This window comes from Cyprinus carpio, chromosome A17 (genome assembly GCF_018340385.1).
Source record: "Cyprinus carpio isolate SPL01 chromosome A17, ASM1834038v1, whole genome shotgun sequence".
In the NCBI taxonomy this organism is placed as follows: domain Eukaryota; kingdom Metazoa; phylum Chordata; class Actinopteri; order Cypriniformes; family Cyprinidae; genus Cyprinus; species Cyprinus carpio.
In genome coordinates, this window is record NC_056588.1 from 20198946 (window position 1) to 20214819 (window position 15874).

The 15874-nt window shown below is 39.0% G+C and overlaps 2 protein-coding genes across 2 annotated transcripts; one reads left to right on the plus strand and one right to left on the minus strand.

Moving 5' to 3' along the window:
* The first annotated feature begins 4596 nt into the window (after positions 1–4596).
* LOC109107242 (2-aminoethanethiol dioxygenase-like) lies at positions 4597–6262 on the plus strand. The gene has a single exon (XM_019120514.2). It carries the CDS (start codon positions 4832–4834, stop codon positions 5597–5599), a length of 768 nt encoding a protein of 255 aa, XP_018976059.2. The 5' UTR covers positions 4597–4831; the 3' UTR covers positions 5600–6262.
* A 624-nt stretch (positions 6263–6886) lies between these two features.
* Positions 6887–9985, minus strand: LOC122148199 (early growth response protein 2b-like). The gene is made up of 2 exons (XM_042774368.1): positions 9081–9985; positions 6887–8173 (listed from the first exon to the last, which is right to left on the minus strand). Exons 1-2 carry the CDS (start codon positions 9232–9234, stop codon positions 7149–7151), a joined length of 1179 nt encoding a protein of 392 aa, XP_042630302.1. The 5' UTR covers positions 9235–9985; the 3' UTR covers positions 6887–7148.
* Positions 9986–15874: the final 5889 nt, after the last annotated feature.

Genomic DNA, 15874 nt, shown 5'->3' on the forward strand with positions numbered 1-15874 from the left:
TTCCATTTCTTGTGGCTACTGCAGCATTATTAAAATCTGAATGGTCATTCATTTGATCAGGTCTACTTGTTTTACTGTGTTTTTTTCATTCAGTGCTCTAAATGAATATATGACTTTTTAATTCATCTTCTCATGTCTTCAGAAGGTTTTGCTCACTTCTTATTTGATACTGCAGTGCAGAGGATGAACACTAGAGGGTATCATTGATTTTACTTTTTATGCAGCTCAGAGTGTAATTGTGAGTATTTGATTAGTTTTCTACAGCAAATTCAACTCTGAGTTTGTGGTACCACCTTAGATGAAGCCTGTTAGAAACCGAAGACGATTGGGATTCGCAATGTCTGAAATATTTGTATTATTTAACACCAGCACTCTTATATGTGACATTTAAAAATTTGGATTTTCAGTCAAACTTTGGAAGATGAAGAGAAATCCTTAGGTATTTTAGGACATGAATGTTTGAGAATGTTTCCAAACATGTTACAGAGCTACTGGTAGCAGCATTTTCTTTGAAAATGATCAGAAAATACTTTTTCTTTGTAAATAATCATATATTATAATACATATAATTTGGCTTAGATCTCAAAGATCTGTGTTATACTTAATTTAAGAAGTAACTAGAATCCTGGAGGAACTTTTTCCTAATAATAACTGGTTATTTTTATTTATTTATTTGTTACATTATGTCTTATCTTAACTAAACCAGCCACTGTACATTAAAGAAAAATGAAAGAAAAAGAAAAAATTTCATCATTAACTAATTTCATTGCAAACCTGTATGATTTTCTTTCTTCCATGGAACACAAAATTAGACGTTTAAAAGAATGTTCGAGCTGCTCGGTTCCAATGTAACTGAATGAGAACAAATGCTGTAAAGCTCCATAAATGACAAAAAGCAAAATAAAAGTATTTGAAACTATTTTCACTTTGAAGTACTGAAATACTTCAGTACATATAGTATTGTAATAACAAATGGCATAGTATTTATTTTTTTATTTTTTTGGTAAAAATAACTCCCATAATCTTTGTTTTATGTACAGTACAACTTAGAAATATGCTTTATTTATTTATTTATTTTGTAAAATTGTGTACTATATTCCATGCCTTCATAAGTGATAGTTTTCTGTGAGGAACAGAATGATGTTTGTCACAAGTCACTTAAAAAAAGAGCATTTTGAACATCTTATCAAATTTTCCTTCTGTGTTCACCGGAAGAAAGAAAATCATTTGGGTGTAAAATGATGTAAATAAAACTGTCATTTTGGTGTGAACTATTCCTGGCTTCCTATGCTTCAGAGATTTGTAGAGCAGAAGAGCTTTGGGGCCTAATGCTCAGAGAGTTTGGCTGTGTTTCAAGGAAAATAAAGCTCCAGAATGGAAACACACATTAACCAGACGGCATAGATCTGTGGTCGAAGGGCGAAGACCTCCCTGCTACATTAAACAAAGATATCATCTAGGAACAGAGACCAAAGAGTGAAACATGAGTCCGTGTTGAGCTGTAGTGGTACGAGCTGAAATGGGAAGGTGGTGCATGTTAACATGTTTCTTTACAGTGTAGTGTTCTTGAAGATCAAAGAATCGCTTGGGAGCCGTTTTGATTGGTTCGCTCTCACTGTTGTCTTTGCGAGCGTATTAAGGGCTCTAATGGCTGCAGTCTCTAAGGCTCGGACTGACGTCACTCATTACACTGAGAACACTGAGGTCATGACCTGTCCAATTTACATTTTTCAGAAGGTTTTTGTCTAACGGAGGCCATTCATGACCATTTGGGCCTAGTCAAACATGCAGGATGTGTTCTTGTGTTTAATACGACCTGTATTCAGTAGCTTCAGAATTGTAGATCTCTGTTATCCTCTGTCCTCATGATGTCCTTGAATATTCCTTTCCCTGTTTCCCGTTCATTCATTATGTTGAAGGCAGTTTAGTTTGGGAAAATTTGGGAATTACTGACACTAATTGCTCTAATGCATCCTTTCTTAAAAAAATAATAATATTATCTAATAAGTAATGCAATCTTGATTTTTTTTTGTTATAGCTTCGTAAGTTTTGACAAGGAATATTTTTAAATATTTCTAAGTTCTGCAGCTTACTAGGGTCATGTACTCCTCATTGGGAATCACAGCTCATTTCTGCTAAAATTTCACTGGAAAGCCAATAAACTTCTGACAGTGAGGCCTCTGTTTGTTTGAGTTGGCTGTGAAGAAAGTTTACAAGCCACTTTATTAGGAGGAGACAGAAAGAGTGAATAAGCAGACCAATATTATTAGAAAGCACACTTGTTTGCGTAACTAAAAGTGTTGTTCAGTCATACGTGTCACAGCATAATGAGGACCGGAGAGTTTATGCATTTATTAATGTCTGGTGTGAATTCGGATGACATGGTAGAACATCCTTATGATGTCATTAGAACTGTTTTCATATGTGATTCACACACACAGTGTGTATGTGGTTCTCCAAGCTCAGAGGACTGGAGTAGGCGGGAGTGTTGCATCCTGTTACATAGCTTTAGCTTATTATAGATGCTGTTTTTATGTGTATGCCAACAAATGATTAGATGAAGTATGCAGGAGAAACAACATGACCATAGATGACTAAACTGTCCACATGTCTCTATCTATAAATATATTTCTTTAAACAGTGTCATGCAAACATGTTCGTGAGTCATAATAGGTTGGGCAACAGCCAACATGTCAACAGTCTGCTTCTGCACTGATAATGAGATTACCGGTTCGTCATTTTCTACCGTAGTCGATCATTTCATTCATTTCTTGCTCGTAATTTTGAATCTGATTCATGTAACACTGAATAATGTAACAAACTGTGTCAATATGGATTGGAAAAAACAGCTCACCTTCTGCTGTCACATCTCCATTAGTAGTAGAGGGATATTTCTGCATAATATAGACTTAAGTGGCATATTTTTTTAATGTATGCGAATACAGTAGGTCTCCCTTTGTAAGTGTGTAATTGCAATATATTGTGGCTGCAGAAAATATGGATCATCATTTATTCACTCTCACATCATTCCAAAACATCAACATGTTCTTTCTTCTGTGGAAAATAAAAGAAAATATTTTGAAGAACATTGGAAAGCAAGCAGCATCGGAGCACGTTGTCTTTTATGTCATACCTTTCATGTTTCATGTTCCGTGCTTGGGCCAGAAAGAGGGGAAAAAAAAGGCACAGCGTCTGTTTAGTATATTAAAATCTGTCGTGGCTGGGTGAAAGAGGGAATTTGTGTGCTGCTCATTCTTCAGAGCAAACTGGAGGTGTAAAAATCATCATATCATGAAGGGAACGCTAATCAACAATTTATTAATGTTTCAGCCTGCTTCTGATAGGACAAGCTAACAAAAACTATTTTTAACTGAACGCTACTTCAAAGCTACCGCTATCCCCCTCTCTCTCTCTCTCTCTCTCTCTCTCTCTCTCTCACTCACTCTCTCGTGCGCTCATGCACGTACGTTCTCACCTTGTTGCCAAAGTCTCAGAACAACAATCTTTTGCAATTCTGTGAATTTGTCACGGAAGAAGGCAAAATTGCAGGTAAAAACGTGCAAATCGCTCTTGTCATTGGCCATGTTTGCTTTTTGGCTCTTTTTAACCAGCTTGTCATATTCAATAATTAATCACTTAATATTAAGTCATGGCTGTAACCAGGGTTTGAAAATGAATGAGGTCTAGAGAGGGGTTAAGAATTGTGCTATAATAACCCCCACAAATACAACTCATCATACACACTGAACACTGTAAAAGAGACAGACTTGTAGATGTTTTGTAGGAATTATACCATATTTATTGCATCAAAATTTGTTAATACTTCACTATAGGTTAGGGTGGATAATTTAATCAGTAGCTTATTATTCATGCAACAATACAGTAAAACTTAGTTTTCATTAATGTCTTAACTTAATTGTGCATGCAGACACTCACACGAGGAGTTTTAAACGGCAGATTAGTCATTCAGAGAACAAATTTCACTTTTGAACATGAAAAATGACCTCATATCTGGCTATGGCCATGAGTCTATTTAGACCAAAAGTGTCTAAATGCTTTTTGTTTTGAGTTTGAACTATATCTGTTCCATTCCTTTTGGCATTTCTACAAGGTTGGCATTTACAACCTAACAAACTACTTTTTTGTTTTTTTCCTGAAATCTGTCAGGAATGTTGCTTGGTTTGATATTTTGTGTTTAATGCAATTATTATATTTATAATTATATATGTCCAAATACAATTTTGTGGTCATCAATCATCCATGGCCCTATTTTTTTTTCCCAGTCTCACACTTATCAAAGCATTTTCTGAGCGTGAGTATTGTCTGAGTGGTGGTGAAAGACTGAAGTGTCGTTGCCCCTTGAAAGGAAACCGTTATGGGAATTGTAGTAACCGGTTTACTTGCAATATCTCGTGCAACGTCCGTGTAGGAACTTCGCGAAGATCTTTCAACCCGTGACAGACGAGTTTGGCTAAAGTTTACAGACATTAAAGCACGAATTCTAGAATCCTTCGATCTGTAGGCGCATTTAAGTTTCACAATAGTGGAAAAAACTACATTTCCCATAATCCTCTGCATGACGTATAACAGTGTTGACATTGCGTACGTGTGAATCGGATGCCTGTATATGGAGTAGACATGGACAGGAGTGACTCGATCCTAACGGTATTCTTAAGGCTGCGCTTAAGCTTTAACACATGGTGTCGATTTTGATGGCCTTAGTACGAAGTCATCTCTGAAATAGCACTTGCACTCGATATCAAAGAAGGAGCAAGGTGCGTGAAAAGGTGGCGCGAAGTTGAATGTCAAGTTGACGCTGGACACTTGCGTTATGATGCCACGAGACAACATGACTTCCACTGTCCAGAAAATCGCCAGACAGGCCCTCACGACGTTCAGAAACCCCTCGCTTGTCGGAGAACACAATAAAGTGTTTTTGGAAAACCTGAGCAAGCTGAAAAGCCTTATGGCGGAGGTCAGAGCGGCGGACTTGAAGATCGCACCCCGGAGCACCGAGAGCGCCCCGGTGCCGTCTCCGCGCGTCGCGCCTCCCGTTACATACATGCACATCTACGAGACCGACACGTTCAGCATGGGGGTGTTCTTACTAAAAACGGGCGCTTCGATACCGCTGCACGATCATCCGGGAATGCACGGCATGCTGAAAGTGATTTACGGCAAGGTGCGAATCAGCTGTTTCGACAGATTAGATAAACCTCGGGACGGTGCCAGCGGCGTGCAGTTCAGCCCTCCGCTCATGCCCTTCCAGAGGAGCTCTCTTCGGCCCTCGGTGCTGAGGTCGGTGGGGGAATACACGGAGGAGAACAGTCCGTGCGTGCTGTCACCCCAGAAGGACAATATCCACCAGATAGACGCTGTTGACGGACCCACGGCTTTCCTTGACATCTTATCACCGCCGTATGATCCGGATGAAGGGAGAGACTGCCATTATTATAAAGTTTTGCATACACATTCAGAGGCTGTAGATAGAAAGAGTGAAGCCCAGGAACCCGGTGACCTGTGGCTTATGGAGATCCCACAGCCTAGTGAATTCTGGTGTGGGGGTGAACCCTACCCAGGGCCTGAAGTGTCCCTCTGAAGGATCTGACTATAAACTGGGTTCAGCCTATCTTCTCCTTACATGTCAGACTGGCTTCCTGATCAAGAGTACAGTGGTTTATTTGAAATACCTAGGCACTTATCCACAGCTGCCTGCTGTCTTTGACTTTTAATTGTCTTTTGGCTATTATTTTCCATAAATTTCCAATGTGTTGCATGCAGACCGTGTCCTGATTTTGTGTACAGGTTCAACAAAAGAACTAGCGTCTGTCCTTTCTCTTTTGCCTGGATTGACTTTGTTTAGCATGTGATAAATATTTAAGTATTTGCAGCAGATGTGAGATTTGGTTTAACAAAGGCTTCACACGGTCTATCAGAGCAGGAATCTGCTCCTCTTGTTTGCATTGATATATTGTGTTAATGCATTAAGGTGTCAGAACACTGAAATGTTTAGCAATCTTTAACAATCTTGACAAATTGGCCTACGTAACACTGGATACTTTTTTTAACACCTCTGTTAATTATTACAATAAAGCACTTAGTAATGATGACATGTAAAAAAATAAATAATAATAATAATCATGGAAAATTTTTAAAGACAATTGAAATATGAAGAATATGATGCAAATTTTACTTAAGAAATTAAAGTTCTGTTTTTTTTCTCAGATAGATTTCTGCTAATAAAAGATGCAATAGAAACGGGTCTTGTTGATTTTTTAAAATACTTTTTAGAGTTAGGAGCATGTTACAGCCAACATCCACAACAGTTCAAAGGTCTTTGATGCTCAGCAAGGCTGATTTTTTCATGAAATACAGTAAAAACAGTAATACTGTGAAATATTATTACAACTTCAAATAATGGTTTTCTGTATTTTAAAACGTAATTTATTCTTGTGATGGCAAAGCTGAATTTTACTTCGTCTTCGGTGTCACATGATTCTTCAGAGATTATTCTAATATGCTAATTTGGCATTCAAGAAACACTTATAATTATCAATGTTGAAAACTGTTTAACATTTTGTATTTTTTTGAAGAATACAAGTTCAAAAGAACTACATTTATCTGAAATCCAACTATTTTGTAACATAATGTCTTTGCTGTCAATTTAATGCGTCCTTGCTGAATAAAAGTGTCAATTTCTTTCAAAAAGAACCTTATTACTCTTTTGAACGCCAATGTATTGTATATTGCGTACTTGCAACCTTCTCTTGAAGTATTAATCAGCCGCAATCAATAGTTTGTCAAAGCGCGACCTCTAGTGTTACAACTTTGTAATCTCATACAGTATTTAATTTCCCTTCCATTGATTCTCAAAAAATACACCTTGTGGTCATTATCATTTTATTCAAACACATGACAGTAATAATGGCAATAAAAAGACTCACTGTAAACACTATAGAACAACTGCAGTTTGCACAATGCACATGAAATATTCTGTGATAATAAGGACGTTGTCTAGTTACTACAACAAAACACATTCAACACTTAAATCATAAGCTGCCTTCGTATATTTGTGCGCACACAAAGGTCCAGGGTTAAATGGGGCAACGACCGACCCAGCAGTCAGAAGTTGTTAAACTGTAAACTGTTCACATCGCTGTGCCGTCTGCGCTCGCGCTGTGAGGAGCCTCACACGCCTTTTTATCTTTCTGTCTCTGGTGGATTTTTGTGTGCCTCCTTCGCTCGTCGCTCCTGGCGAACTTTCTCCCGCAGAAGTCACAGGAGAAGGGCTTCTCGCCCGTGTGCGTGCGGATGTGCGTCGTGAGGTGGTCGCTCCGGCTGAAGCTGCGCATGCAGATGCGGCACTGAAACGGCTTGTGGCCGGTGTGGATGCGGACGTGGCGCGTCAGCTCATCCGAGCGCGAAAACCTCCGGTCGCATCCCTCCGCCGGACAGGGGTACGGCCGCTCGTGGACCGGCGTCTTGCACGGTCTGTTCGGGTACTTCCGTGGCCGCAGTATCGGCCTGAGTGGGACATTCTGCGGATTGGCGCAGTCTATAGGCGGCCTCGGCCCATCTACCGGACAAGCCAGAGTAAAATTTCTTATGGTGTTCAAAGGAGTCAGAGGTGGAGGGACTCTGATGGACTCAAAAGAGCATGAGAATGGCTTGATGTCCTGAAATACAGCCATGTTGTCCCTTTGGCTGCTGCTGGTCTGATAGAACCCCCCATAGTCGGGAATGATGGAGAAAAGCGTCCCGTCTATAGTTGACTTTGGGGTTGAGTAGGACGGAGTGGCGTATGTAATGGGGCACGTGGCGGTCGATAGGTAAGCCGAGGGGTCCTGGTAACCATCGGCGCTGCAGGTGTATGGGGGTGGGCCTGTGTACATATGCTCCATGTTGGCAAGAGTTTGGCCTATTTTGGAGCAGTCCGGAGTGAGGTCTGTGGGAGCTGAGGGGGATCCCGTGGAGAATGATCCCGGGGAAGGGGGCCTATCTTGCACTCCTGCACTGACGAAGTTGATTATTCCCTCCTGATTCCAGCTTCCCTGAGCGTCGATGGAAATCTTGCCTGTGTAGGCGATGGGCGCGCTGTGTGGTGAAAACTTGCTCGGGTCTGTCAGTTCAAGGCCCTGGTTTTCCACGCCGAAGCTGTCGGTGCTCAAGCCACCTGTAGAGTGAAAACAAGACATTTCTCTTGAGCAATGCCTTCTTATTTCATCAGGTGAAGCATGCATTTCCAGCGAATCGCATATTCGGCACGTGATATCTAGGAAAATATAGTAAGCTATTTGTTTTCAAAAGATAGCTAGTATGTAGGTGGCAAAATATATGCGGGTATATCTCGGTATTCTGGTTGGACCAAGTTCTCAGTAAAGTATTTTTAGTCGAATACTGAATGTTGTTCCTCTAAATGAGCTGTAGAGGAGATATAAATAGCCTAAAATCTATCAGGAAATATTGTACTCCATGCGGGTTTGTTTTGAAATTGTTTAGAATGCCAGCCTGTGTATGGACACGCGTTGGCTACTAAAAGTAGGCTGTTGAATGTTTCCACAGTTCAGTGAGCACACACTTTCAGCTTTTTAGATTAGATTCAACTTTATTGTCATTGCACATGTGGGTACAAGGCAACGAAATGCAGTACAGGGGAAGAAGAAATACAGCATGACATTAGGGAAGGGAGGAGAAAAAAACAACACCCAGACTATGCTCCTTTTGTGACAACATGCCCCGACACAAGACAGACTATAGACTATATACACACAGTAAAACATAAACACAGGCAACTAATACAAACAACGATAAAGTAAAGAAAAAAAAAAACTAGATAACAAGAGTTCAGGCTCTATTATTAAGATGTGTATTTGTTTCTCTAACAGGGTGATTAGAGCTAAAATGATTCTAATTCAGCATAGCTTTAAAGTAGTTGTTTAAAACCAACTTATAAGCAAGAAAGCAAGCAAACAAGTACAGGTCACAGGCTTTTTTTTAAAACTCAAAATATGATTACTAATCTACAGCTCTTGTGAATAGCTGTTACTTTGATGATTGTAAGCATCCTCATGTTTTCTTACCTCCCGACGGCTCACTGAACTGGTGAGAAGCAGAACAAACCCCCACATCCACCCGAGAGAAGCCCGACGCGGGGGTCTCATCCAGAGGGTAGCTGCGCGTCAGATCATTCAGCGACGCGTTAATTCGATCCCTGCTACTAGCTGTCGCTGTCATTCTGATCCCCGAGGTTTTTTTTTTAAAGAAGTTGAATTTTATTCAGTTGTTCGCAGAGATTTTCGGATCTGGTTGATGTGCTGTAAATATGTTCACTTCGGTCTGTCAGAGCTCATCAGCTCCCTTCATATGTGCGCTGCAACAAGTGAAACTTCATGTCGTAGTATGCGTTTAAGAAGAGCCTGTCAATGGCCCATGACGTCACTGACCATACAAGGACAGAACCGGACCAAAAAAAAAAACCGGGTTGTCCTTTCTTTTATTTCTTTTTTTTATTTCTTTTTTTTTTTTTTTTAGACATCTCTGACTCTGCTTAACTCGAATTTGTTGTGATTTAATTCTTGTGCACATGTTGAAATAGGTTTGTGATCTATGGAAACAATTTTTTAATTTTTATTAACTTTTGGTGCGTGTCATTATCAGGAATTCCGGTTAGTGCGCATCCCATAAATGGATATCATCCGGTACTCGCAAACACGCCCCTTTTGCCTTATATGTGAGGCATCCGGGAAACTCGACACGGAAAATAACGAGCCGCGCCGAGTTGACGTCCCACAGAGGAACCGTGATAAAACTAAATTCAGGAAAGTGATATCTGAATGTGTTGGAAAGTCATTCTAGTTTCTACAGAGCTAAGGAAACATTATTATTAATACAGGCTACAGAACTGTTTATTTTCCTCGGTAACAAGATCATTGCGTTTAAACATCTTGATTACTGAAAATAGACTTTAGTTATGTTTTCTACACTAAACCCCTAAAAATAACACAACATTATCCATTAATTTTAAAGAGATTTCTGTTAACTATAAAACATTGCAATGAAGTGTAAAATTCAAAAAACAGGTAAAACATCTTTAAAAACGAAATAAACAAATGAATACCCTGTTTTTTTTTTTTTTTTTTTTTTTTTTTTTTTTACCTGTACCTTATACATATATTTTAGACTTTCACAGCATTTTGAAGCATTTCAGACATCTCAAAGTAGTTTTAGAAGCCGTTTCACAAAATATATGCATGCAGGTACTATTAGTTTTCATTTGGTTTGAATACTACTGAACATGTATTTAGCATACAATATCTAATACATAGCTCTCTATTGTAAGGTCTTATTCTCGTATGTTCTCTGTTAATATGACTGACACATGTAAGGCCGTCCTCGGCTCTTCATCATCATCTCTCTCGTCACTTTTTGTTTTTCTGCCACCGTGTTCTATTTTCATCCATAGCAGCATGAGCAACAGAGTGTTTGCTGTATGTGCGACTGAGGCCTAATTCATAGCCTCCCACACTATGGAACAGCCCCTTCTCCATGGAGTCCTAGCAGAAGTGGAGCCTCTCTGAATAGATCTGCATCTGCCCTCCTCTTACTTCTGTACAGACACCCCCAGCCTGCCTGCCTTCTCTCTGTTCCCATTCACACTCGCCCACATGCACAGCGCTGCATGCTGACTGAGCTTCTGTGCATGCCAGCAATACACATTACAAAGCAAGCTCTTCAGGTCTTATTTAATAGATCATAGTCAGAAACTGAATGCATATGAAAAGATTCAACCAGGAATGTTTGTTGCATGGCAAACCCGTGCCTTCCACACACTTGGCGTCCTGTGATGCAGCTCATGGCCACATCAGCTCTACTGCATCCTCCAGCAGTCAGTCTGAATCTGACGCTCGCTGTCACCCAGAACCTGTTCAGAATCTATTGCATTCTAGCTCAAAATCTATATAACTGTATATCTGTGAAGCGCGTTCTGTTGGAGACCTCGGTCTGTTATTATGATTCGTGAGTTCAGGTGTCTTGTTAAACGAATAGCATTTTTCTCCCAATAAAAGCCAAACATCTATTCATTCTCAGGATTGTTGGGGGCAGCACAAACGTTTGCTTGCTTTGTCTTACGCCTACAGACACAAAAATGTCTTGCCATTGTGTCAGTGCTGCTATTCACCAGAAAAAGTTAATTGCAGCTGTGGAAGACACAATACTTATATAACTCACAAGACAAGTTATCGCAGAAATATGAACACAAATGATACTGAAATGAATAAAATAACTGATAAAACTGCTAATGATAAAATAAAAATTCGCATTTCGGTCATTATCAACCAAGAAATTGATAATTATGTTAAATATCAAAGGATATATTTTGAAATAAAGTGAATTCTTCATAGCAGATGGTAGATTATTTCGGCGGGTTGTTTGGTACCCCCATCCCAACAGCCCTCTCTCTCTGTGCCCCTCTCATGCCCTCTGTGCCTCGCACGCCCACGCAGCGCCATGTTGGGATGGGTTCACAGCCCATTTCGTTTGCGCTGGCTTTGGTGTTGCGTGGGGGTTTGTTGACCCCTGCACACGACGATTAATCAAACGTCACTCTGTGATTTCTCCAAAACTCATTATTCCTTTTTTATAACACAACACGCCTCTGTTAAACGCGGTTTTTCGATAAATCATCCCTGTAGGGCTATACACACTTCCATCTGAATCTTTTTTACTTATTTAATCTAGTCAAAGAAATTAATGTGAAGTTTTGGTAACTGTTCATTTGCATCGTCAGCTGTTTTATTCACAAAGAAACAGACACTTCATTTTCTCAAATATGAAAACAACCAAAGTGTTCGGAGTTGGTCAGAAGGAAAAAAACAAAACAGTAATATTGTGAAATATTATTTCTATTTAAAATAACTTTTTTTCTATTTTATATATTTTAAAATGTAATTTATTTCTGTGATGCAAAGCTGAATTTTCAGCATCATTACTTTATTATTATCAATGTTGAAAACAGTTGTGCATTTAAATATTTTTGAATGATGTATATTTTTTAGGATTCTTCTGAACAGCATTTATTAGAAATAGAAATATACTGTAATATTATAAATCACCTTGTGATCATTCTAGCTGAATAAAATTAGTCATACATTAAAAAAAAAAGAAAGAAAAACAATGCAGACCCCAAACTTTTGGACATGTATCTTTTAGGAAAAAATAAGTGATTCCAAATAGTTTTTCTCTCAGTCTTAATTCTCATTCAAACATTATACAGTTCAACGCTTACCGTTCTCGACGGCTGCATTCTGCTGAACGTGTGCTTGGTTTTCATGACCAGCGTAGAGCTTTTCTCTTGTCCGGGGTCTTCACGGCTTTCTTCTGCTGTTCACCCAAACACAACTAACACTGATCAGATGTAGTCCTCTACATCTCTAAGAGGAGGTTCATGTATGCTTTTCTATTCATTCGGAAACCAACCAAAAAACTGGACAATGCACTTGTTCCCACCTCCAAACACCCTCACGATTGCCGCTGGTATGGTAATGAGTGAGATTTGGGGAGGCCGGCAGATTGGGCCAGAGAGCGTCTCTTTGAGTCGGGAGGGGGGCGCCGTAGGTGTGAGGGTTTGGTTTAAGCATGTTACTCTTAAAAGGCATGGCGTCCCAAACAGCTGACCCTCTAGTGAAGGGTCCTGAGCAACAGCAGAACAGGTTTTGGAGCTTTGTGAATTTGATTAGCCAGTAAAGTCTTCTTTATGGAAATAGAATGTTCTTTTTAGGTTTTCAGAACGTTTTGTGTTTACAACATTGTCTTACTCTGTCACTTTTTGATACATTTGATGTAAACCTGGAGAGCTTTAAAGACCTCTATGTGTCTCTTTCCCTTCCATTACACATCTTAAATAGTCAAAACTGGGGAGGGTTAAAGTTTTAAGTATTGATAATTGAAAAAAGCCTTAATAAGTTATTCTGCATTTTTATGAATAGAACTTCATTCTCAATTATCATGCTCTTTTATAGTAAATGCAGTTTGTTTAGGCATAACATTGCCAGAGCAGAACATCACACAAATGGTTTCACAGATTTTGGCTGATGCTTCAGAACCGCCATCCAGAATCACAGAACCACAAAGAATCGCTTCCATGCCCAGAGCTCGAGAAGATACAGCAACTAACTCACTGGAGAACAAGGGACAGTCTGTAATTAACAATTACAAAATGAAGCAGTACATATATTACTTGTCTCACGTTGAAATGTAATATACTATATATATAGTTTTAACAGATTCAAAGCAGATATAAACATACAATTATAACTCAAGCCAAGTATTTCTGAATAAGAAGCTCCAGATTTTTTTCCACAGGGATCAGTGAACCCCCATCACACAAAATTCCCCGTGCGTAGGAGGAAAGAGCAGGAAGATGGATGACCAAGCCGCTATGGTTTGATGGTATTGCCCATGTCATCAGCAAGAAACAAAGACAGAAAGCAGCAGCACGGAGAGGACGGGGAGCGTGGATCATTAGATGCAGAATCAACACGGGCCAGCTGAAATCCCTCTGTCGCTCTCATTGTTAATCTGTGTGAAAGTGGTGTGTATTCAATATCATAACATAAATGACAGAACTTGATGTTGTTATGTTCTGGCTCGTTTCAGACGTTCAGGCTTGTCCTGTTCAGTCAGCAGATATTGCTCGGCGTTCCTCGAATGATTCTTTTGAACGGTCAAAGACAAAACATCCACCCCCAATGTGAACCTGCTGGAGAACACATATTCAATAAAATCAAACAATCAGAATACTGCCTCTAAATTACAAAATCAATTCTACAAATATCAGATGAGAAGAGGCTAAATAAGAAAACACGCGCTCATGCAGTGCTCAAACTATAAGCTATTTATCGACTTTAACAGTAAAAGGTTGCATTATTTAAACTTGTCACAGTATGTTTGAAATTCAGGCTGAATAGATCATGCATTGTTGTGTAATTCGTGCCTAGTAAACAATCGCATTTGAACTCAGTTACAGGGATAGTTCACCTAAAAATGACAATTCTGTCATCATTTACTCAAACCAAACCAAAGATATTTTAAAGAATGTTTGTAACCAAACTTTTTTCCCCTCGATACTGTGGAAGTCAATGTTACCAGCAACTATTTGGTTACCGACGTTCTTCAGAATATCTTCTATTGTGTTCAACAGCTGAAGGAATCTCGTAGCACTTTAAGAGAGTTATATTTATCAGATAATGTGACTTGAAACAGTCTCTGTGGGTTTATCTGCAATACATGTGACGGAAAGAATTGTAATGCACTGTCGCTCATCTAAAAAACGAGCATTCCATAACCTTGTGCGTTTGAGCACGTGATGGGGTTTTCTTAGCACTGTGTTTGTGATGAGAGAGTCATGCTGGGTCTGTGTGGTCCAGCAGATGGCGTCATTTCCCTTCTCGAGCACGTGTCAGTGTTCAGTCACTGCTCGTCTGTCGGGAGGCAAACCTTGTGAAATCTGAATGGACTGCTGCTGGATGAAATAGAAATGGAAGCAATGGACAGCCCTCTAAAAGTGTTTTTTTTTTTTTTTTTTTTTTTTTTTTTTTTTCACAGTACATCAATATAAAATGTTCTGGCAACTGGAGCTGATTCAGGTTAATATGCGTTTTTCTGTTGTGGTTTTATGTATTTCAACTTTTAAATATACTAAATAGGCCCCACCACATGCAATGGTAATTTGTTCCTCCCTTATGTTAAAAGCTTATTCAGGAATAAAATAAATAAATATGCAAAAAAGTGAAGACTGACAAATATTTGCGACATGGAGTGCAAAGAAGTAATCTCTTTTTAATAGTTTGGAGTCTGTAAGATTATTATTATTATTAATGTTTTACATTTTTTAAAAAGATGTTTAAAAGAGGTCTCTTCTGCTCACTAAGGCTGCATTTATTTGACCAAAAACACAGTAATATTGTTGAATATTGTTACAATTTAAAATAACTGCTTTTTCAGTGCTTCAAGAGGATCCATTTATTTATTTATAGTTATTCACTGCTTTGCAAAGTGGATTTAGTCCTTTTGTTATAATATAATAGTGGTACCACGCAATCATTGCAATTGTTCTATTATATATCTATTGTATATATCAACATCATATCAACATAACATGAAAAGGAAAAGAAAAAACTCTAAAATCACATTTATGTTTGTCAATTTTTAAATTAATGTGAACAGTCAAATTATACATAAAATCTGCAGGCAGTTGCCATCGTCTTTAAGGTTATTGCCTACAGTAATGTACCTCTCCTGAATTAATACTGTACAAAATGGTATTTCGACAGGTCTTCTGTGTACTTTTTAAGCTACAGTGAATAAAAAAGAACAATTGTTCTTTTACGTAAAGTATTCTCATGTACCTTTTCTTTCAGAGTGTAGACACTCTTGTAAAGCACAACCAACATTTGAACCATTATTGTGATTCTCCTCAAGGTACAGCTGTCTTTAGAGCTCCAGAGAGAGAGAGAGAGAGAGAGAGAGAGAGAGAGAGACATCTGCAACAGCAGCAACTGATCAAGGTGAGCCACTAACAGGCTAAACTCAAAGGAAAGCTCCTGGTCAGCTCACCCCGATAACACAGTGTACCAGTCCAACAACAGTCCTCCAAAGTCCTCCACTCGGCTGGAAGGCTGCCAAAGATGACAAGACCTGGCTGGAAGAGCAGAGCAAAGCACTGTCATCACTGACCTGTGGAAGCTTGTGGCGGTTATGCCATATTATTATATATTAATAATAATAATGAATAAATTAGAAAAACCTTTTACTCATTGAATTTATCCAATTCACTCTAAAATACATCCTCACAGAAGTGTGGAACTAATGCTGT

Excerpts from the sequence above, each read along its gene's own strand:
- LOC109107242 (XM_019120514.2), top strand. The coding sequence starts at position 4,832 with ATGATGCCACGAGACAACATGACTTCCACTGTCCAGAAAATCGCCAGA.
- LOC122148199 (XM_042774368.1), bottom strand. The coding sequence starts at position 9,234 with ATGACAGCGACAGCTAGTAGCAGGGATCGAATTAACGCGTCGCTGAAT. Across the intron at positions 8,174-9,080 it reads GTTCAGTGAGCCGTCGGGAG|GTGGCTTGAGCACCGACAGC; the intron begins GTAAGAAAACAT and ends TTCACTCTACAG.